At 41.3% G+C, this 23,893-nt stretch overlaps 1 protein-coding gene across 2 annotated transcripts in view; it reads left to right on the top strand.

Moving 5' to 3' along the window:
- The first annotated feature begins 7,346 nt into the window (after positions 1-7,346).
- The window catches only part of ACO1 (aconitase 1), a 36,337-nt gene continuing 19,790 nt past the window's right edge, over positions 7,347-23,893 (top strand). The window contains exons 1-3 of one of the 2 annotated variants that reach the window (XM_054002705.1): positions 7,347-7,588; positions 19,018-19,141; positions 20,837-21,005. In XM_054002705.1, the coding sequence (XP_053858680.1) occupies positions 19,045-19,141; positions 20,837-21,005 (266 nt within the window). In that variant the 5' untranslated portion in view covers positions 7,347-7,588; positions 19,018-19,044. Of the gene's footprint in view, positions 7,589-7,787; positions 8,107-19,017; positions 19,142-20,836; positions 21,006-23,893 lie in introns of those variants that run through there. The other variant, XM_054002706.1, reaches the window with a different exon arrangement.

Here is a 23,893-nt window from a genome sequence, read left to right as displayed (position 1 = left end):
CTGTGATGGCCCGACATGATAGCGAGAAGACATGATAAGAAGGAAGGCAGAGATAAGGCATCCCGAGAGTTGCCCAGCCAGGAGCTGCAGAGGAACATGGCCTTTGAGTCATGGGAAGGAACATGGTCTGGAATCGTGGGGAGACAGTGGCCAAAAAAGAGCCATGAGAAATAACACAGCTGGGAGAAGAGCCACAGAAGTCTGGACTTCGATTTTAAAAAGAGGTATGGCTGCCATCTGGCGTGGTCCTGGGGCAGTGCCACGTTCCCCTGACCACTGCTGGGCGTGTGGACACCCGGCCTGCTGGCCCTGGCCACCCCAGCTCTTTTTCCCTGCTACAACCTGAGGAAGTGGTGGCTAAAGCAGCTCCTGGTGCTGCGGGAGTGGCGACAGAACTCTGAGAGACAAAATCATCAATATGGTGACCCACACAGTGCTATGAGACACCAAGTTGATAAAGGAGAGGTAAGCCAGCCCAAGAAATAGAAACAGAGTCATTTTATATGCAAGTAAACCATATGTATTGTTTTCAAATATTTATATAATTGTTAATCCTAAGACTATGTAAATATGTCTATTTAAACATATTTTTTAATAAAAAGAAAAGGGGGAAATGTAGGTGACCTTGTCCCTGATAAGTAACAGTTGTACTGATTACCAAAGAAGAAGAACAGCCTTGCCCTTAATGGGTCACAGCTGTGACTAATAAAGATAAGTGCGATAAAAGGGGTGGGTTGGCTGGTCAGGGAGAGCCTTGAGGAAGAGGACCTAGTGGAAGAAGACCTTGAAGAGGTAGAGGAGCCCTGAGGAAGAAGAAACAATCTGGAGAGACACAAAGAAAAACAAAACGAGGAAGACGCTGCTGCAAAAGATCTGCTGTGAGGTCAGTCTGGCTCTGATGGACTTAGCAACTGACCTGCAGTCATAGATGAGCTAGGTAAAAGCCTGCAAGCAGAGGCAGGAAGGAAATACTTGGAGGCATTTTCCAGCAGGAGATAGCCAGCAGTCAGAGTCTGTCAGAGAAGCCAACAGTAGAAGATTGCTGTAGTCAGAATCAGAATGGCTAATCTTTAAAGAAGAATAAACCGGGACCCTTTCCACATTGTTAAATGAGAGTCTGTGTCTTGGCTCATTTCTACCCCTAACAAGAGGTCTGCTGCAACACATTCCCACCACAGGCCACTGATATTATGGACATCTAAGCAATGGAGTGCTAAAGTGCATTAAGAATAAAAAAGGTGAATAAGATTTTACTGATGGAAATGAAGCACTAAGGGCCTGGTAACACTTCATAGGACATTTCATAGAAGATCCCATTGAATAGCTTTCTCTTGGCACAATCACAGCTTTTCATTAAGGTCTCTGGTAAATGAGGCAGTTTGTTCACTGAAGAGAGATTAACTATAGAGGTCCTATTTGCACATAGAGCAGTAGTAGAGGATTTCCCACTCTCATGGCATCTAGATATTGTGCTCAGAAATGGGGTAAAAAAGCCCACCAACCTCTGTCTTCTTTGCTATGTTATCCCCTTCTTCCATGTTTGTGTGTAAAGAATTGAATTACTTGCAAACAGGCAAAGAAGACAACTTTTGTGAGATGTAATTTAGCTCTGTGCTCTCACTTTCACTAGCAATCGGGGTATATCTGTCATGATGCATTTGCTCTCTGCCTTCAGAGGCAGGAAAATATGTCAGGGAAGCATTCATCCTGACTGTGCCATACCATAGGTGATCAGATCTGCTCTGTTCAGGAAGCCTTGGAAGCAACTAAGTGGAATATTCTTAAATTGTGATTGCTGTTTTTATTCAGCATATTAATTTGCTGGGGAAGAATTGAGGAATCAAAAAGCAAAGTACTAGTACAAACATCTTGGGAAAAATAGGCAGTATCCAATTTTTCACTGAAAAGTAGTTAAGAACACTTACTCATGTTTAGGCATAACAATAAGTAAAATCTTAAAGAAGAACAGTCTACCATTAGAATACTGCAAAGGAATTCCTACTGCTCTTCTTCCTACTGCATCTTTAATGCTCTTTGAGCAAAACGTGTATGTATAGGCAGCATAAAATGTGGACCTCTTTTCAAAAAGCATGTTTTCCATTGATTTCCACTGATTTCTATGTGCCTATTGTTTTTAACAAAGTTCTAGATGTCAGAGCAACTACAAGCAATTACTAGTGAGTAAAGGGAATGAAAGGGTAGTGCTGGAGTGGATATCCAAGGCTGTTATGTTTACCAGTCACCAAATGCATGCAGCAAGCATGCAGTAGGAAACAGTGCCTCTTAGGTAAGGGTTAGTGACTGTGTACCCAAGTTCTTTAGGCAGGTACAGTGGCAAAGTGAAAACTGCTATCTTAGACTAGCCACATGATGGTAAATTTCCCAAGCTCCAGAGTTTGTTTCTTCTACCAGCTTTCTGGATTAGTTTAGTCCCCCCTTCATCCTGCTCTATCAGATGAGTAACGTGTTCTGTCAGAGTCCTGAGCTCAGTAAAGGAGTGTTAGTGCTACTGCAACACAAACTATGAACAGCACAAGTCCAGGCTTACTGTGTGCAAGGGTGTTGTACATTGCCTATACACCAGGAGTTTAAATAACATTTTAAATATGGGTTGTTTTCAGATGAGCATTCACAGGAATCTAGTCTGGGTTAAAGTCCTCTACACCATTCCAGATATGCAGGGAAATACACTGGTGGTCAGCAAAGACTTATGCATTTACTGCGAGTTATATCATTCTTGAATGGGACAAGAACAATCCTTCCACTTCTATGGTTTTTCTTTCTTATGCTCTATACAGCAACTATAAGCTCATCATAGATTATCTACTTTGGAAGAAATTCCCCAAAAGCATTACATAGTCTGGTGCTGAAGGTGCAGTGCTGGCAGTGAAGAGTTTTACTTGTCTCAGATAACTTATTCTTTAATTTTGAATACATGGTTCCATCCTCAAGTCGTTTTTCTTCAGTTCCTGTGGCACAGTCGAACAAATGCTTTTATTCTGCAAGAAAACAGTATTATTCCTTGACAATACACTTGTGTGAGTTTCTACTTGGGACTAAGAAGAGGATCTAAACTCCCAAGTCAATGCCCTCTCACAGGTAGGAGTGACAAGAAGCCTCCACTAAACCTCGTTTAACCAGTAGATGGCAGAACTTTAATCTTTTGTTTTGCTGCTGAAAACGAAGTTCAATAAACGTTACTGCAATTTTCTGAAGACTCATTTAAAGAAAGACAGTTAAGTAAACCAGTGCTAAGACCAGAAGCAAATTAAACATATTTATAAAAATATTCTGACCACAGAATTTCCTTTGGAGGATGCACAATCTTCTAATTAAAGAGGGAGATGCAGTAGGCCCTCAGTTCAAAAACCAGAATCTGCTATGGTATTTGTGAGAGGTCTTCTGGGAGCTGTCAAACTCTCTATTTTCACACTTGTACTCCTGTTGCACGTCGACAATTTGAACAGCTTACAACAGTCATGACTAACAGTGAAAGTTCACCATGAACTCCTTCATGAGCCACCAAACATATTTTCCTGTACTCAGGACAAGCTGTAGGCAATAACCTGCAAGCTACCATCTCACCAGTTCTTCTGTTCATTCACAGATGGATTCCCGGAGTCAGGAACACTTTTACTGAGTGTTGAACTCATTTGAATATATAAATTCATATGTTTTGTAGAACATAGTATGTTAAATGACATACCCTTAGGTGCTGCTTAGGGGGACACAGCACTCCAGAGCAAACCTTACCAGACCTTTTCATTATAGTACAGAAAGCCAGGAAAAGCAGGACACATGCAGACACTTCTTTTTGCTGACAGCTCCAAAGCTCTGGGTCCTCTAGGCTGCCAGCTCAAGTTTATTGCCTCCCTGTCAGACCTATCCTAGCCCAGTTTTGAGACTGATTGCAGCAACCCTGTGATTGCAGCAATCCTGTGATTGCTGCAGCCTCAGAGATCAGCTGAGCCTGCATGGAAGATTGCTACACCATTGAAATCTACTGCTGTATGTTAAGGCTTTATTGACTGTAATAAGCTGAAAACAATCTCTTGGCAATTCAAAGCATTTGTAACTTCTTGATAGGATCAGAAAGAGTGAAATATGTTGAGACACAATAGTGAAGTCAGCAACTGAACAGATATTATGTGCTCCCTGGACTTTTAGGACGTTGGTGAATAACCTCAAAGAACACTCCAGAAGGAATCCAATATTAGACTAAGCTTCTTGGAAATGGATTTCAGTAAGACAGAAAGGACAAAGGACTGACACATAGTTCCTCATCTGTTGTGAAATAATTTCATGAAAAACCCTAAAAGCACTCTAGGATGCACATGACTTCAACATGAAAGGCATTGTTATTCCTATTTGTATCAATTTTCACTGCAAGAAGGGAAAATAATTTTCTTTAATCCTGATTTAGTACAATGCATGATTGTCCAAGAAAACTGTTGGACATCCTAGAAATCTGATCCTAAACCCAAGAACCCATTTCAGTAAACATCTTCCTGCAAACAATGGATCTAATATAGTTCTTACCTCCTGGCAGTCTTGGGAGAAACGCAAACCCACATGTTTTTAGTCATGTGCTAAATAAGACCCATTATTGTAAACTCAACCCCAGTGAGAAGAATACTCAAATGCTCGAAACACCAGCAATAACATTCAGACAGCATTGCCAAAAACCCTTGAATGAACAGCCTGTCTTCCAATCCCATGATAGCTTCTGTGTCCTTACAAAGAACCAGTACAGGCTGAAGCAGTTCTGCCTCTCTTTCTGGGATACAGAATCTTCCCTTCTACTATCAACATCAGGGGCCTTCCCTCCCCACACAACAGAAAGTACAAACCTTGCAGATATTCACTGGGAAAAGTCGGACCTGATGTATGGATTTCCCGTTTCTGTTGCTGACCTGCTATTTTCACTAGTCTTTGCTATTGTCCAAGAGATTTTAGGTCAAACAGATTTTGCAGCCATTGCTTTGGTATCTAGATATGGAGGATTTTATTAATGATTCAAAACTTAGTGATACACATAGGCCTTGGAAGTCTGTTCTGTTAGAAACAGCAACAACAACAACTAAATTAAAATTTTTAAATTTTCTTTTTAAAGGAAGTGACCCAGAGAAGCATTACAGGACTTAATTCCACAAAGAGGAACATATTTCAAATGCTTTTATTACTATTAATTAAACATATACAAAAATAAAAACTTCTATCAAATAATGAAACATCAAAAGCTCTAAGAGGTTTTAGAAATTCTCTGGCTTTTCAGACCATCAGAATCATCTACTGTTTTGTGGTGTCATGTAGAAATATGGGCTTCCACCTTCAAGAGTGAAAAGCCAAACTACAAACATAACTGTGTTCTGCCAAACAGAACACAGTCTTAGGAACCTCTGTGGCCAAAGGTTTGAAAACAATATTATGAATTAATGTCCAGTTCCATGTTAACCATTTGGTGAAGCAAATCATAAGGTCTAAAAAACAATACAAATTTAAAAGATGAACTTAGTGCAAGTGAATTATTCCATGTGGTATTTATGCTGAACAGAAAGCAGGCCAACATGGAAGAGATTTTGAGCAATAACTCAAAAGTGCTGTATGCTGTAGATTACAGGCTATTTAGACGTATGAGGTCAGAGAATAGCAGGTTTATCTACAAATGGTCCCTAGAAATCTCAACTGTTCCAGTGAAATCAGTAGCAGGTATGTTAAAGCCAGGATTTCCATATTAATTAAAAAAAAAAAATCCTACTCTACTCAATGTATCTTGTTTGCTAGATCTTGGAGTCCTTGCCATGATTTCTTCTGGTCTGACACTTCCAGCTGGACAGTGTATGTAGGCAGGAGGATCTGGCAGCACAGGTCAGTGTCCAGGAATTCAGCCCACAAACATCCAGGTGAGACATCATGGGCATTTTCTATGTTTCATCCTTCTTTACAAGTAGAGCTCAGCACTTCTATTGTCACTCACCTGAAACTTGCTCCTCTGCAGCAAAGCCAGCAAGTAACTCAGTTTGCTCTTAGTCTAAGCTTTCCTCAGGTAAAAACAAAACATTAGTGACCTTGTTTACTCCAGCTGTCAGTGGTTAGCATGTCTTCTAGCCAGTGCCCTCCAAGACTTTACCAAGACTTGCAGAATATTTACATTCCTTAAATGCAACTCCTCTTTATTATGTATAAATTATTTTCCTGGAATTAGATACTTTTTTGTTTACTTAATTGTTAAGCAAAGTTTCCTGTCTGACCATCCCCGAATCACTGTGGCAGGCACACTCAGAGCACATGAGCTGGAACAGAGGTCACTTCACAATGGGTGGCTCCAGTGAGCTGAGAGGTGCCCTGTTTGACTCCCTACCCACCCCACGCTCACCTAGTCACACCAGGTTTCCTTACTGGCTGGACCCCAGGTTTCCCATGACAGAGTCTCAGACTCCTGGAGCAAAGCAAACCCCAGGCTTTTATACCCTCACAGTCCAAGCATGTCCAAGTCTGGGGTCTTCCAGATGATCCATTGGCTCCTGCTGTGTCTCTCAGTGTCTGCTCACCTAGCTGGGCCACAGGGTACCTGCACCCTTTGTTGGCTCAATGCCTGTTCCTAGCCTCTTATTCTGGCTCCTGCTACCTAGAGCTCAATATGCAGCTCCCACTGCAGCTGTACCCCGACTACTTGCACTGAATGTATTCCTCAACATTATTCAGGCTCAAACTGTACACTGTTCTACTCGGAACACGTTGGACACTGATAAGGTCTCCATGGCAGTCAGCTATGGGGGTGATGTAAATTATGTCCTCTAGGATGTCCTCTACTCTGATAGTGTTCTTTAATACTGACGTCATTATATTGATCTTGACCAGCTTGTAAGTAACAGCCCGTTTCTGCCAACAGCCAGGCCAGTCAGCTCTCCTCCTGCCAAGAGGAACAACAGGACGTCCCACTCCTATTGCACTACCACGAGGATGAGGATGCAGTCCTGTGTGTCAGGTGGTGTCCCGAGTGAGACCTGTTCGCTTCTGGGCCCAGGCTTCACTGACAGCACCTCTGGACTTCTCCGAAGCCTGAGCAGCGCTCGGGCTGTGAGCACGTGGTGCACTTATGGCCGGCACAAGGCACATCACTGCCCATACCCTGCTGCCCCTGTCACAGTGCCCGTCTTTGCGATTACTCTCACCGCAGCAGATCTGGCCTTGATCTCGGTACCATCCTCACCCCCCACCCCTCCCCCCTCCCCTCCACTCCTCCCCCCTCCCCTCCCCTCCCCTCCACCCTCCCCTCCACCCTCACAGCGCTCCCTGTCCTCCTCCTACATCCAAGGAAAAGGGCTGGCCGAGGAAAGCAGCGGCTCTCAGCGGGGCCAGGGCTGCGGGCGGGACGGGTGAGCCCGCCAGCTCCGTATCCCCGCCGCCCGGCTGGCCATCCGGTCGCTCGTCCTCCCTCCCTCCCTTCCAGCCTTCCGCTCCGGCGGCTGGCGGCACTCCGGCCTTGGGGCGCGGGGCGGAGCTCGCCGCCACCGCCCCTTCCCTCTCCCTGCGCTCGGCGGCCTGAGGGCGAGCAGCAGCGGCGGTCTGTGCTCCTCACTCCCCGGTGAGTGCGGGCCCCCGCCGCCCCGCTTCTCTCCCGCCCGGCGCCGGCGGCTCGGGTGCCTGGGAGCAGCTTCTCCTGCCGCGGGGTGCCCGTTCCCGGCGGCCGGGCCGCGGGGGAAGGTTGTGGGGTGGAGGGGCGCCCCTCGGGGCAGAACCGGGACGGGTGCGGGCCCGGGCTGAGGGCGGGGACCGGTGGCTAGCAGGGCCCGATGGCAGGACGGGGGATCCTGACGTCTCCCGGCCCTGGCTCCCTCGGTGGAGGCTGGTAAGAGTCGTTGGATGCTGCGGAGGGAAGGCGACTCTGGCGGAGCAGCCCCTGCGAGGCACCATCTCGTAGCAGCGGCGGCCTGTGCGGCCCCCGCCGCGGCTCCGGGGCCCGGCTGGCGAAATCTCCAACACCCGGCTTGGGGCCGACTCACAGCGAGTACAGCGGGCAGCTTTTACAGAGCGGAGAAAGAAGAATAGATTTAGGTCGAGAAGAGCGGGCGTGGAAGAGAAGTTGTGCTGCTCTGTCTTCATGTAGGTGAAGCTTTAACATTGATTTTCCTCCTGGAACTGCTGGAGCCTTGTCTGTTGGTGTTTTAGTAGTATTTAAATAGTAGAGGATAGTGCGAAGTATACGTATCAAGCACACAGCAACATCTCTGTGCTGGAAAAAACCTCAGTAGATCTACAACATAAGTGGGACAGGGAAAGGATGGAAGAAAATAATTGGAAGGTGATGCCTATAAAGTATTGGATTTTAATAATTTTGGGTGACAAAATAATATGCTTCATGTTCATGGCACAGACAGCAGGTGCAGGTATTATGTAACATTCCTGGAGATCATAACACAGATGTGGGTATTCGCCTTCTAATTTTACGTGACTTAGGACTGTGGCTGTGGAGATGTCCAGTTTCAGTAACTAGATCAGGTATATGTTCAGATCAGCCCCTGTTACTGTTCAGTATGTTTCCACATTTCATAATATCAACACTGTTCCTGTTTATTTTTTAAGTGGAGGTTGTACTTTGATATTTAGTTTCCAGCTCTAAAGCTAGTAAAGGTGGGGGGAGGGGAATAAAGGGAAAGATGGAAAGATCTGGGCTTTAATATTTTTTAGTATCAGCAGGAAACTTGGTCTAAAACAGAGGATTCTCTCTCCAAACAATTGGAATTTAATTAATATCTCTGAGCACTTAGTGCTGTTGCAATTGTTCTGACTGGCTTTATCAATCTGCAAAACCGAAGTAAAGGAAGACCACCCTAGAGAAATACTAACACTGGAATGTTTATTTAGTAATGCTTTGCTTAAAAGCAATTGTGCTTCATCAGAATGTCCTAATAAACTTCTGGGGATTTTTACTGCTTCAAAGAAAGTAAGAGGAGTGTAATGGGCAGAGAGTAGGAGGTACAGCTGAGTTTTGTGCCTTCCAGGATCTGTGGTATGTGTGAAGATTTATTAGGAAAATTATCAATACTTTACTCTTCTCAGACTTCATAAGATAGAGGACATTCCTGGAGAAGCTTTCCATGTAAAAAGAAGTCTGATCACTTAGTGCTTTACAGAGTACGTAATGCAGACTATTGCTGACTTGAAAAGACCACAGGGCTTTAAAACTGCAGGTTTTTGTCATATCATATTTGTAATTTAGCACCTTTCTTTCTCTCTGGTTGTCTTTGGCCAGAGGATGATACACTCCAACTGTGATACTATTTGTTTTTATAGTAATAGTGGAAGAGCTAAAACAATAAATGCATAAAATTAGAGAAGAAATAACATTTGAACAGTAAGAAATTGAACAAATCTCTCTTGCTAGTGTTTTCCAGCATAGACTCTGTAGGATTGAGAGTAAGAGCTGGAAATTTGCTCCCTCCTTGTAGTAACAATCTACTTAAGCTAAATGGAAAGATGTGAATTGAAGAGTGGTCCCTTTGTGTCTTGGAATATAGGAAAGCTAGAGAGGAGTCTTAATTGTGTGAAAATTAGATAAATTTTTTGCAGGGATTTTGCCTTCACTGCTGCCTTAGGGATAGATTAATTCAGAAGATTTCCTCTAGGTATTTGGCACTTCCTTGAAAAAACTGGGACATCCCACAGCTGTAAGGTCAGGACTTCAGATGCTTCTGAAAGAGGGTGTTAATTTTGGTTGTTTGGGTTTTATTTTGTTTGTTTGTTTGTTTGTTTTTCCCTACCCTTTCTGTGTGAAAAGTGTTATGAAAAAGGTGATTTTAAAATGTTTATTGGAACTTAATTTGCTTCCCCAGGGAGCTTGGCCAGTAAACTCTGTTAACAGCTAGTTGGAGTTCATGAAATTGTATCAGACACACACACTTGTTGTCCTTACAGACTGAAGCTGTGGGTGTTTGAAAGCTGGATTCATCTACACGAATAGTTGAATAGCTGCTGAGATTGCAGGTAGAAGTTTTTAGTGTGAGAAAATTATCTTTATTTCCAGACAACAAATTCAGGATTTGTCTTGAAATAGTGTGAAAAGTTAGGACTCCACAGTGTCAGATTATTTCACAACAGAAGTAATCCTCTCATCAGTTTTTCATCCTGAAAGGATCCTTCCACCTACATATCTTCATTAGCTCTGAAACAGTTCAGATTTCACGTTGCAGAAAAGGAATTTTAAAGGTGCAAAGAGAGCAGTTTATGAAGGTGGTATAATGGTAATGGCATGAGTACAGACCTAATTCACAATACTGTCATTTTGTTTGCCTTTCCCATGCACCTCTGCTGCATTTCTTCACCCTTCACAGGAGTCTTTTAAACTTACAGACCAATACTGAGATGTCTTTTAATCCTGCCTTTTGACACTGAACCAAAATTTCAGACCAAATCTTTGTACACACACTCTGTATTCCACATTTCTTGCAGCACTTCCATGTTGGTTTTATATTTTTTCTAACTAACACTGAAAGCTAGTTCTTTGTTAAAACTCTTCCAAGCTGCATATTTATTAATGAACAGTCTAAAAGTACTAGTGTAGGGTAAAAAAGCAGCAAGCTTGTATAGAGGTAGAAAGTAGGTTAAAGTTCAGAGCTGCTCTCTCAGGAGGTGGGAAAAAAATTTCAACACTTCATTTTTCAGTGTTTGGTAGTCTCCAGATAAGCTTCCTTTTATTCTCAGGTGTAATGCTGCTCATTTTCCTGTAGCAAAAAAGGAAAATTAATCTCTACTTTTATCTGGGACACTCAGGGGTGAGTGTGCTGAGAAAGCATTCCCTTAACAATTACACCTGCTTAATTATGATCTGGATTTTGTTAAGAGTAGATTGCATTTCAGAGGCTGTCTGAGAGCACACTACATATGTGTGCTTGCCTGGATTACCAGAGGCTGGTGAGATCTATACAAGAGAAGTGTTTTGACTCTAAGCTGTAATACCTGTGTTGAGGTGAGAGAGAAGGTAGCATTTGGCTTTCTGGAGGGATGATGTGAAAGCATTTAATATCTACATTTTGGAACTGGGCACCTAAACTTCCAGCTTACTTGGAGTTGGCGTTACTTTAAGACCTCAATGTTCGATTTCACAAACTTGATCTCTGACCTAAACTTTCAGTTCCAATATGTGTGATACAGCATTGCTAACAAAGTGCAATGTCAGAATAGTTATGACAGCCTATGAAATATACAGATTATGGGACTATGCAATTAGCAACCTGTTTAGTGTGTTGGAAGTTTAGCACTTTATGGATCTGAATAAGTATTTTTAACATTGCAGTCAAAAATTCCAGGCAGCCAGAGAAAGCAGGAGCATCTGCAATCCAAAGCTCCGTTCTAGTACAGTGTTTCTCTGGAGCATTAAAGTTGAAAGGGGTTCCCTGAAACTTTGCCTAGAGATTGTTTTAAGAAACCTTCCTTTTTCTATTACTGCATTTTTTCCAGTGTGGAATACTGATGTAGTTTATACCGGCGGAATAGTTGCTCAGTCATCAGATTGTTAGTGGACTTCTCTTTAAGGATCTATATGTAATGATGGACCTTTCTGTGTAACGAAGAAACACAAAGATTCTTTCTCCAGTTTCTTTAACCACTGAAATCTCCTAGTGTCTGTTAGCAGCAATGGAACAGTGTATATTTGTTACATAGTGGCCTTATCTGCCACAGGCAGAGTGTTAAATAATAAGACCTGCTCTAAATCAAAAGAAGAAACCTGTGTTTATTGCAATAGTAGTTGCACTCATCTGTTCTTTCTACATCCACGAGTAATTATAGCATTTGATATTTTTATAAAACAAGACTCTGCTTGTTCTACTTCTAGTATTGAAGTCTATCCAAATGCTGGGGGCATGGGTGGGCTTGAGGTATTTTGTGCTTATGGTTTGTTTGGTTGGGTTTTGCCGTTTTTTTGGTGGGTAGGTGGGTTTTTTTGTTGTTGTGTTGTCATGTGTCTGGTCATGTCTATCTGTCTGTCGATTTACCCAATGTAACAAAAACATTTTTGTTAGGCAATCTGAATATTTAAACTAAAAAAGAATTCCTGCCACACAGATATATTTATTAGGATTTTCTTTCTAACCCGACTTGAATTATGGATGGATTTATTTAGCAAAGTTTTACTACTTTAAACACCTGACTGATACTGAAGATGTTGCCTTTCCATATCAAAAATGCAGCCTTTTGTCAACATGCTTAACATGGGCATTCTCCCTTCTTGGTTTTTGGGTAAGGTACACATGCACAGAACATAATGCAATTCCAATATGATGGAAGTTCCTACATGCTGGACCTGCTTAGAGATCTCTATTCATGGCTATGCCAACTATAACTTAGGTAAACTGGAATTAATCATCAATTTTTTCAGTGGAGGCTCCCTGTTGAGTAGAATGTGAAACCATGAGAAAAGCTATGTAAATTTTAGAAGCTCAGAGCAATTATTAATTGTCCTTTAATAAACATCAATAGCTGTAAATTAAGGAAGTGCTGTTCAGGTATATGTAACTGCTTGTAATGTCACAAAGTGCATGCTCAATGTTGTAATAAAGCATTTATAACTCAGTAGCTCTGCTGCAGCTTGGCTTAGATTTTTTAAGTTGCTTGCTTTTGCTATTTGGAGGTGCTTCATGCAAACTTGGCAGCTAAGTACAGATAGATACAGTGGCACTCATTTGAGTGGGCAAAATCACGGAAAATAACTTTTGAGCATAGAAGTGATAATTGGAATAGAAGGTGGTAAGATCAGATTCAGCCTGAATGAAACATGTTGCATTTTTCAAGCTAGGCCATGGATATTGCCTATGTCCTGCTTTATCACCAGGCAAGGAGTTTTACCATGGTGGTCCTGCCAGCTCACTTCTTTTTTTTCCCAGTTTTCAGATGGAAGTTTCATCACAGAAACATCGTATTTTGTCATATGTTTCTTCACAAATTTCCTTCAAGTACCAGCAAGTCTGAACCTTCCCCTTTTTCTGGATGACTGATAAAATTGCATCTTTGCTTACGTGTAATCTTTTTTACCACTTCTAGAGTCTAGGTAAAATGTTCAAATTAAACTGCTTCTTTGATGAGTGTGTGCTTCCCAGCAATGGCCAGGAATTTACCCATATTTCAGGAAAAAGAGCATTTACTACTTGAAATCTGTTTTAGTTAATATACTAGGTGTTTAGTTTTACAAAGAGATGTCTAAAATTAACTCCTTATCATTAATAACATAGACACCCTTTCATAATTGGAAAGACAGCAACTTAGAAGCAAAGGTGGAATAGAAAAAGCAGTTGTGGAAACATGTTTCTCCAAGTGAGATTAAATGTATGTCTGTACTAAAGTGCTGAATAACTATTGCTGTTCTGCTCCCACTTCATGGCCTGAAGCTTAAACAGAAATTTTCTCATCCAGAGACTTTTTCCCTTCTGCAGGTCGAACAATCTGTGTCTTCGGTTTATCACCAGGTACTTCTGTAATAAATGATTATTACTAATCATGAGTCTTTTGTAAACATTTGTGTTGTGTACTACAGAAAGAGCATGGTTTACTGTCAGCATGTATGTAGGAAAACCACTCCGTGTGCTACAGTTTTCTCTTTTTCTGGATGGCGAGAGATGAGTGGGATGCTCTGATATCCCTAAAACCCCAAAATAATACATATTGTTGATAGTATGGATCTGTTTACAGTCAATGAGTATAAGTGCAGCTGTTATTTAAAAATAATCTCTTTTTTTTTTTGTGATGTGAGATTGCTGTTTTTAGTATGACTAGCTGTGTTCAGTTTCACCTTCAACTCTAAAGAGAGTAGAATAGTATGTTATAAAGTGATGTCTAGAATAGTTTTCAGACTTTTTCTCAGGTATAGCAAGAGACCAAATACTTTTTTTCCCTCTATGATCTTCATGAGATAATTTATGTAAGTGCAAAATTGCATTATATATTATGATGTTTTCTTAATTACATTAATTTCAGTAAAATTTATTTGTTGCTGTTGTTCCAAGTTACAAAACTGCCTCTAAAGGGATCTGTTATAGAGTCAAGGAGTCGCTGTCAATAAAGAATGTGGTTTAAACTCAACCAAGTCCTGTTCTAATCATTGTTGTTGTGATGTGACCAGTATTGTGTTTATCTTAGATACTCCAAAATGTGCAACAGCTGAAGATTTGAAAGCACACATACAACATATGTTGAAGTCTCCTGTGAATGTTTTTTTTTTTTTTTAAATAAAATATTTTACTTACTTAAATCCTTTTTATGGAGATCCACATGAAACTTTAATATACTTTGAATGTATCTGATGTAGTTGATTAATGAATAAGAGATGTCAGGGAAAGAGGATGGACAGACAACTTTTTGCTTCTGTCCCCTTGGACTTGTGCATGTTTCTTATGTCATGATCATCAAAGGGTGTGTCCTTCAGGACACCATAGAGATAACCACAGACAGTACAGCCAGCAGGCATCTTTGCAATGATGTTTTAGTGCTAGTGAACTAGGTCTCACGGTAAAAGCTGTTTGCTGGCACACTCAATACAAATGAAGTGAGGAGTGTTGTAGTAGGATTTTGTTTGTTCAGAAAGCCTTTTTAGAGTATCAACAGTGCAAAACTTGTGTTTCCATAGAAATTTGAACTGTGTCATATATAGGGATGCAAACAGCAAGAGACAGCTGTTGTGGGCAAGGGTTCATTCTCTACCCTAAAGGGCAAAATGTTGCATTTACAAAACATAGCTTTCTTTTTTTTATATTTGGAAAATTATGGCCTTATCCAAATAAATTTGCCCCTCCTGGTATTCATGGTTGTAATCTTTCTGTACTTCTGCTTCTCTGAGGGACAGGGAAAAAACAGAAATCAGACTTTCTGTGGTGAGCTGTTGTGCAGTCTGGGTGAATTGAGGTGCATTCTAACAAGAGATTGAGTGTGGTGGCACAGTAATAAGCTACTGCATTGATGTAACAAAGTGAGTGGAAATAAATATTGATAGGAAGTTCAGATCCATAGATGATCAGCATTAGTGTGGGCCGGATTGTGGGTGTTCTCAGAATTTTAAAAGTGGGCACTAAGGAAGGGTTAAAATAAGGCTGTTTGTCTGGTACACATCATACAAGTCATGCAACCCTTTAAGAAGGTTCCAGTACCTTGAGATTACTTTGACCAGTTCCATTGGTCAGAGCATGGCACTAATAATGCCAGGGTTGTAGATTAGAATATCATATGGGCCATTTACTTGGACTTAGTGATCCTCTTGTGCCTTCCAACTCATAATATTCTGAGAGTCTGTGTCAGTAATGAGATGCTCCATTTTTAATCCTATTCTGCATTTTCAGGTTTGAATAATCCATGGGTTTTTTAATGTAATCTCCACACAAACAGTTTAAGGTTGTTGGGCAGAAGATCAAATGCTTGTTTTGGTATGTCTGAGCAGGTATCGATGTGGTCGTGCATTGGCCATGGTCAGCGTGTGTGACCCTGTATGCTGCACCAGTTCCAGGCAGACAGATGTCTGCTCCCCCATGTTTGCATATTTGCATTTCAGTGCCTGCAAAACATGAATAAATATTCCTTGCTGTAATCTCAAGTTAATAAAAAAGTTAACCTGTATCTAACACTGGTATACTCAGTGTGCAGAGTATTGCCCCCAGATTTTTTTTGGCAAATCACTAGTTCAGAGTTCTGTGCTGTGGCCACTTGGTTTATAATTTACTGTAACTACTACAGGAAATAGTAGTTGCTATGACTGAGCTTCCCTGTCTCTGTGAGATTTACTACAGTAATGCTGCTAGTTGGTATTTTTTCTAGAGATTTTACCTCTTTTCAAGTATTTCTGAATGGCTTCCAGGTTTGTAATGGTGTTGTTCATATCAGTGTGACCAGGCCTAAGAAAAGAACTTGTGATTTGGCCTTGGTCAGCCCACAGTTTGGCTTATTTATGTAACTCACTGATGAGAGGAGATCTGTACTGAAGCATCTCATACTATGAACTAAAAAAACTCTAGTCAGGGAAGATGGTGATGTCTGATAAAGTAATGTTAACATGTAGATAATGTGTCATAACATCTTGAATTTCTTCTGTGATTTTCCAAGGCATGGATTTGGATGGAAAATGTTCAAGCTGCAATTTTATACTGGGATGAGAATATGTGAACTGAGTACAGTGGACTCATGCTCATATCAAATTAATGATCTGCTTTATCTGTCAGGGGATATCCAAATATTTTCTATCTATGGCTACTCTTAGACTTTCCCATGAGAAATTGGTATGAATAAAATAAAGTTCTCAAAGTGGAATGCAGAAAGTAAATCTTAACAGGAGGGTAACTGGCAAGAAGAGGAAGGAAGAAATTAATTTTGATCATGCTCAGTTGTAGAAGCACATAGTTTGCTTAGAGGAATAGCTAGTAGTTCATGCTGATTAAAAATCATGACACCTAAAACTTTAGGGGCTTGTGTACAGGGTGAGTATCTGCAAAGCTGGGAAGAGGAGTTTCAGAAAATAACTTGTCAATGGAAATGTGAGAGGTGATAGATTTGAGGTTGTGTGTGTGTTTGCAGTCGGTTCATTTGCTGACCTTCCAGCTTCCCTGGACATTGAGCTTTTTATCTAGAATCATCCGTTGTTTTCTTTAAAAGAATTCTGGAAATTTTTCTTTCTCTACGTTATCTTGCTGCTTTACACCCTGGACCTTTTTTTGTTACCATTTCTGCTATTTCTCTTTGGGTATCTTCTAAATACATGAATTTTGAATTTTGAAAATACTGGAATACTTTAAAAATCCCCCATAAATATATTCCACATAGTAGTATTTCCTGAACATTGCATGAAACTAGCAGATGAGATAAATAAATTAATTCTTTGGCCTTGCTGGTTCCAGTATTTTTAACAAATACTGGAGTTTGTGCATCCTTTTGCGCCAGTCTCTGAGGCCTGTCATTTTGTGCCTTGTTGTGAATTTTCCTTGTTTGAAAAACTGGGGCAAGAGAAGATAATAGTATTTGAATGAAGATGGGAACAGTATTCTGGGAAAACAAGGGATCTGAAAATCAGGCCTGTGGTTATCTCTCTACTAAAAAAAATTTAATCGTGACTGGGAATGCTGCCAGGCACTGCAAGAGAATTGTTCTCACTGTTAAATTGTTAGCTTGATCCTTGACATGCGTTGGCCTAAGCCAACGCTTCCAGAAGAGCCTTGGGCAGAGTTCAGCTCTTCAACGTGTCGTAGGAAGTGTTCCATTAAGTAGTTTGCATATGGTTAACCTTTTCTGGACATTAAGAGATATTTCTGTATTGAATTTAGGTCCCCTGCTGCTAGTTGGCCTTGCTACAAGGAATATCTTAGGATTTTTAAATTTCTATATGTGAACCTAAAAGTCCTAGGTCCCAGAGGAATGCTTTATCCAGCAAACCATTAAGCCACAAAAACCAGTAAATCAGTAAGCAACAACAACAACAAAAAAATCTCGAACTAAAATGATGTTTACAATACGGTCTATGTAAATTTTCTTTTTGTGGTGACCCTAACAAACCTTTCTGAAATTAGGAGAGTTCTTTTCGTCTCTGATAGCATTTGTAATCTTAGTCTATAATACTTTCTGTCTCAAAATAATAGTGTTTTCTGGTTTTGTTAAATTGTTTTTAAGTTTGAATGTAAATGTCTGATAGTTTAGCTTTAGATCAATGCCACTTCTGTTGGTTTTGGCTGGGATACAGTTAATTTTGTCCCTAATAGTTAGTATGAGGCTGTGTTTTTGATTTGTGCTGGAAATACGTTTGATAACACAGGGATGTTTTAGTTCCTGCTGGCAGGGCTTACACAGAGCCAAGGCCTTTGCAGCTCCTCACCCACCTTTTACCAGCGAGGAGGCTGGGGATGTGCTCCAGGGTGTGCCTGGAGCTGGGGGGGGACACAGCTGGGACAGCTGACCCCAACTGACCCACATGTTCAGCATATAGAGCTGTGAGGAGAAGGAAGAGGGAGAAGTTCAGGGTGATGGAGTCCGTCTTCCCAGATCACCATGAGGTGTGATAGGGCCCTGCTGTCCTGGAGATGGCTGAACACCTGCCTGCCTGTGGAAGAGGTGGATTTTTGTTTTGCTTTGCTTGCAGGTCTAGCTTTTGCTTTATCTATCAAACCATCTCTATCTCAACCCATGAATTTTTTCATTTTGCTGCTCTGATTCTCTTCATTTTCCCACCAGAAAGGAGTGAGGGAGTGGGTGTGGGTGCCTAGTTGCTGCCTGGGGTTAAACCACAACACACTTAAGAAATGGGACTGTGTTGTCATGGTTTGTAAATCACAGAGGCACAAATGGCTGTCTAGAAAAAGCATAAAGAAGAGAATAATGAAAAAAATAGAATTTGTGAAATTGTGTCCACAGGAGGGCAACAAACACCGTGAAGGGGCCAGAGCCCAGGTTCTGTGAGGAGTGGCTGAGGAAGATGAGGTTGTTTAGCCTGGAGAAAAGGAGGCTCAGGGGAGACCTTACCATTCTCTACAACTCTCTGAAAGGAAAGTGTAGCCAGGTGCAGTCAGTCTCTTCTCCCAGGCTGCCAGTGACAGAATGAAACATGTTCTTAAGCTGCACCAGGGGAGGTTAATATTTGATATTAGGAAAAATTTATTCCAGTCATTGCAATAAGCTGCCCAGGGAAGTGATAGATTCATCATCAAAAGTTGTGTGCGTGTGGCACTTGAGGACATGGGTTAGTGGTGGATACGGGGTGCTCAGTTAACAGTTGGACTTGATGGTCTTAGAGGTTGTTTCCAGCTTTTAATATTCTATGGTTCTAAACCACTTGGTGTATCTATATTTTTCACAGTACTGCTATCTTCCTTCAGACCTTTTATCTCTGAGGATGTGTTACAAGTAAATTTGTGTTGGAAGGGGAATGACTGACAGTACCTTTTTCTCTGGTTCAGGCCTTTGTGTGTGGGATAGATACATTGTAGACTGTGGGACATGTACTTTGTATGAAGGACAGATGTCATGCAAATGTCCTTGAATTTTCTTTTGTTTTAGGGACACTAACTAGGATCTTCAACAACCATGAGCAATCCTTTCGTACAGATTGTGGAGCCACTGGACCCGAAACAGCCTCTGAAGAAATTCTTTAATCTGAGCAAATTGGAAGATGTGAGATATGGTACATTGACAACATAAGAGAAGCATTTTGTTAATACTGATGAACAGAACCTGAACAGACTTGGCCACACTGGATGATACTTGGTCTCTGGCGAGAGCTATGAATTCAAAAGGCGGATCTCGAAAACAAAATTTTAGCAAAATTTAATTCTTGAAATTTAGAATGACAGAAATATTGGCAAGATCGCAATAATATATTCTCAGCATACTGTGCACACAGCAGTCTTGTTTTTGCTGAGTGGGTGAGGGGAGCTAGGCAAAACTAAGAGCACAAGTCTTCTTATACTGCTAAAGGCTGGAAAGGATCTAACACTGATAAGTATGACTGAACAAATCAGGAAGATTTTTCAGCTTTGAAAACAGTAGTGGGTAAAGAATCCTTTCTGAGGAGGCTTTTTCTTTAGTTCTCTGATATTTCCCCAGTCTTTCAGTGGTACTGGTAAAAATCTTAGTGTCTGTGTCATTGACTTAGAAACTTGAGTATCTATACCTTAGAGTTATCTATGGTGGGTGTTTGGTGTTTCAAAAGGAAACAGGTGATTAAGGAGAATTCAGGGAACAAGAGGAGGAACATTTTCTCTGAATGTCAGCAACATATATCTATTACAGGCTCCCTTATGTGAGCAGTCAATTAATGTCAGTCTTGGTCAATGAAAAGCAGAGAAAAGTCTTAAAGAATGGACAAATATATATACAGTGTTACCAGTTGATCCATTCCAGGATTACGAGAGTGATAACCTCCAGATCCTTTAAAGGAAAAAAGATGCAATTCTCACTATCCAGCATAAAAAGGGAATAGCTTAGCAGGGAAGGGCAGGAGAATATTCTAAAAAAACCCAAAACAACAACAGTAACAATAACCCCCAAACTCCCAAATAAACAAAATCCCCCAAAACAAAACCCGCAACAACAACCAACCCAAATTGTTCTGAATTACTGTGTCCTGAATAATAGATGGAGGGTGTTTTTTACAATAGCACTAATGAGGTCTCACTGAGATTAAGTGACATATCTTGAGGCCAGCCCTGTGTAGAAACTTGGAACAAACTTCTCAAAAGATTTTAAAATGTGAATATTCTGAGAGGCAATCAAACGACTGAAACATGTGTGAGTTTTTTCTTCACACCCATTCCTTGTAGTAGAGCAACTGTTGGAGTTGTCAGGACAACTCCAATAGTATTTTGTGTCATCTTTAAATATTTCTGATTTGAAGTAAAAGAAGGTTGATAGATGCACAGTCTGACTTTCATTCAGTTTCATCTTCCATGTCCTGAGACGAAGAGACTGCATAAACCACTAAAGTTGTACCTTCCAACATGGCAGGTAGAAAACTATGCTTTTCCTGGTACATTTATATGTCTGTAGTCAGTGACAAAGAGAACAAACTGCTGAAAAAAAGGTGAGCACAGCATGTTTTCAGGGTTGCTGTGCTATGGAGGATGGAAAAGTCCCTCAGCAAAGATGTCTGCTGTGTCACAGGAGCTGAGATAATAAACCTGCTGAAAGCATCAAGTAGAACAGGTCAATTAGTACTGATCTCCTGGCAAAGCTAGAGGTGGGAAAAGAGGTTTGGATAATCAGAATAAAGCCTTGTGAGAATATGGGGACCTGTCTGCCCCAGGCATGGAACTTTGCACTTGCTGACGTATGCCCTAAGGTAAAAACTGAGTTTGTTTCTTGCCTCTTACCCATGCAGCTCGCCTGCCATTTTCTATTCGAATCCTCCTGGAAGCAGCGATCCGTAACTGTGATGAGTTCCTAGTGAAGAAAGGAGATGTTGAGAATATTCTTAACTGGAAAGTGATGCAACACAAGAATGTTGAAGTGCCATTTAAGCCTGCAAGAGTTATTCTGCAAGACTTCACGTGAGTCTGATGGTCTCCAAAGCAAGGAAGAGGGTCTTTTGAGAGTGCAACAATACGCAGCTAGGGGTGGAGGGGTGAGCTGAGGGGAAGAATAGCAGTGAGATATTTGGAAAACCCTTTTTCAGCTTTCCTGGATGTCATGCTACAGACAACTCTTGGAGAGGCAAACACTCAGAGTAGGGGCATTGAAAAAAAGTTTTCTGAGACAGCGAAGTAAATATATTCAGAAAACTTCAAAACAGGGGAAGAAAATGGGATTGATAAATTACATACAATTGAGGAAGTTTGGTGCTTAGAAGTTATTCTTTGAAGGGGTGGTATTGTCTGTTCTCTCTCTTTCTTTTTTTTTCCTCACTTTTTTTTGGTTGTTTTTTTGGTTTGTTTGTTTTTGTTCCCCTGGGGCTCTTGCTTTCAATTTTCTAGCTATTTCAGTTCTCATTTATAACTAATATAATTTCTTCCTCTTCTAAATCAGTGTTATTATAAATATATTTTTAAAGACTTCTCTGCTGTTGAAAAAATGAGCATATTATTGTCATGGTTTGACACTGGCGCAATGCCAGCGCCCCCATGAAAATACACCTTCCCAAATAAATGCTGTGAGATGTTATCAGGAGCAGAGCAGGCCCAAGCTTAATAACAAAGGAAAAAAAAACTTTATTAAACTACTACTACTACTACAGAAGACACACACACTAAATCCAGGATGAAGACCTTCTAAAACACCCCTCCTCCTCCCATTTTCCAAAACAACCACCATGAAACCTCACCCGGGATTCCTGATCAAATTACCACCCTTCAGATAATCAATACTCAATCTATCAAGGGAGAGAGAAGTATCTCTTGCACCATAGACACCCCCCCAACCCAGGAAACACAGTTACCACCTCCTGTGTTTCCCTGTCACACATGGCAACCGCACAGAGAAAATCTGCCAGTGTGACACTCTCCTTTCCATGTCACAGTGCTCTCACCACCGTGCATGGACAGACTGCTCATAGGGTTTCTTTTCAAGGATGCTTTGCAAAGGACCAAAGAAAAACAACAGTTCAGTTTCTCATTTTGGGACCACAGTCCCCACCATTGCATCCCCCTGGGGCCGAGGGTCCAACAGCTTTTCCTTTTTGGGACAACAGTCCCCCCCATTTTCTTCCTCCCCTGGGGCCGAGGGTCCAAGAACAGAGATCTTCTCTTCTTCTTCTCTGAAGACAGAGGGCATCACCACATCCTCCTCAACTTTTCTCTGTTCACTCCACTCCTGTCACTCTCAGCTGCTGAAGCAGGTCTCTTGGCTCACCATTGCATCCCCCTAAAAATGCAGTCTCTGTTGCAGGAGAATTTGGTTCAGTCTATGGCTAACAAGAAAAGTCCAGCTAAAAGCTACTCCATCATCTCCTCCTACTTAAAAATTTCTTCTTCTAACATCTCAGGTCCTGGACTGTCTCTCTTCCACTACAAATTGAGGAGGAGTAATATTTTACAAAGCACTCATTTCCCAGGAAAGGGTTAAAAGGTCAGACTCCCTGGACAGCTGAAATCTCTGCCCAGCATTCTCGACTCCCACAATGGGCATCATCCCCCCTCCTTCTCCTCTGCCGGCAAATTTCCAGGTGCCGTCAGGCTCTCTGTCTCTTTCTCTCTGAGGGGGGGACAAAGGCATCTCTGCTTCTCTCCACCCTTCCATCCGCAGGAACTGGCTCGGTTCCAGACCTTCAGCCCCCTCAGCCTACCTGGACAAAGCCGCATGACTTCCCCTCCCCCACCCAGCCTAAGGCTGGGCAGGGGAGAGTCTGCACTCTCTGACGACCGGAACCAAAGAGACAGTTCTCCTGGGAGTTCTTGCTTTTAACCTGCTGTGTTCTCAGAGGCGTGTCCATACTTTCAGTGGTCACTCCAAGTGCCAATATCCAAACCTGACCACTGATTGGTTTGACCCAACTTCCTGAAAAAAAAATTAACTTCCATGTCAAACCATGACATTGTTTTTCCCAGAAACACAAATTGAGATTCCTACCTAATGGACTCTAAAAAATGTTATTGCAGTGAGTCCTCAGGTGTGTCAGTAATAATCATATAATAGTCCCTGTTCAATGAGGAAAGTTAATTTTCAGGTGGAACAATAGCATCTAACTGTTCTAATACAGTATTTGACTTGCAAGTCTACTCACTGTTCTTTGTATCTTTGTTCTCTGTCTTTATAAAATATTTTAGTACATCCACAGTAAGCCCAGTGCAACTATGCTGCCAGTTGATATTCTTCCTCAACCGTAGAGTGTCTTAGCTGTCATAACCTCTGTTTTGCATTTTCACAGAGGTTTTTAAAGTGCTAGAGACCTAGTACAGCTCAGCTTAAAGACATTAGAAAAAATTGGCAAAATTCAAATGAAAGAAGTGCTGATTTCCTAGCTATTTTTCACCCATTAGCTGTTGTTAATGTTTTGAAAAACTGGAACAGAGAGGAAGCTGAACTTTCAAGCAAACATTGTTCCTTCTCTTACTGCTCTTCTTTCTTGCCCCCTACTCCTGCTGAGTTTGTGCCTATAAAATGTGCCTATAAGTCTGCAGAGCAACTGCATTCCTGGAAAATGAGCTCTTGGACAGGCCTCTGAGGACCTTTTTGAAAAAGGCAGCTTTGGCAACTTTCCAAAAGCTTTGCAACAATTACATTCATGTTGTCCTGGTTTAGAATTCTCTAATATTCTGTATTTATCTTGAGTTGTTCTAAGATGGTAGAAGGATATTTTGTCTGTTCCATATTGATTGTACAACATTCATAAGTTGGCAAAATAATTCTTCTGCTGTTTTCCTCCTACCCCCCTCTCTCAAAATCCCCGAGGTAGCATAACACAGAATTTCCTATTTTTCTTATAAAAAGCTTATCCAGGGAT

The sequence above is a fragment of the Vidua macroura genome, chromosome Z (assembly GCF_024509145.1).
Source record: "Vidua macroura isolate BioBank_ID:100142 chromosome Z, ASM2450914v1, whole genome shotgun sequence".
NCBI lineage: Eukaryota > Metazoa > Chordata > Aves > Passeriformes > Viduidae > Vidua > Vidua macroura.
The sequence above is the reverse complement of the archived record's forward strand: the minus strand, read 5'-3'. Positions and strand labels throughout refer to the sequence as shown.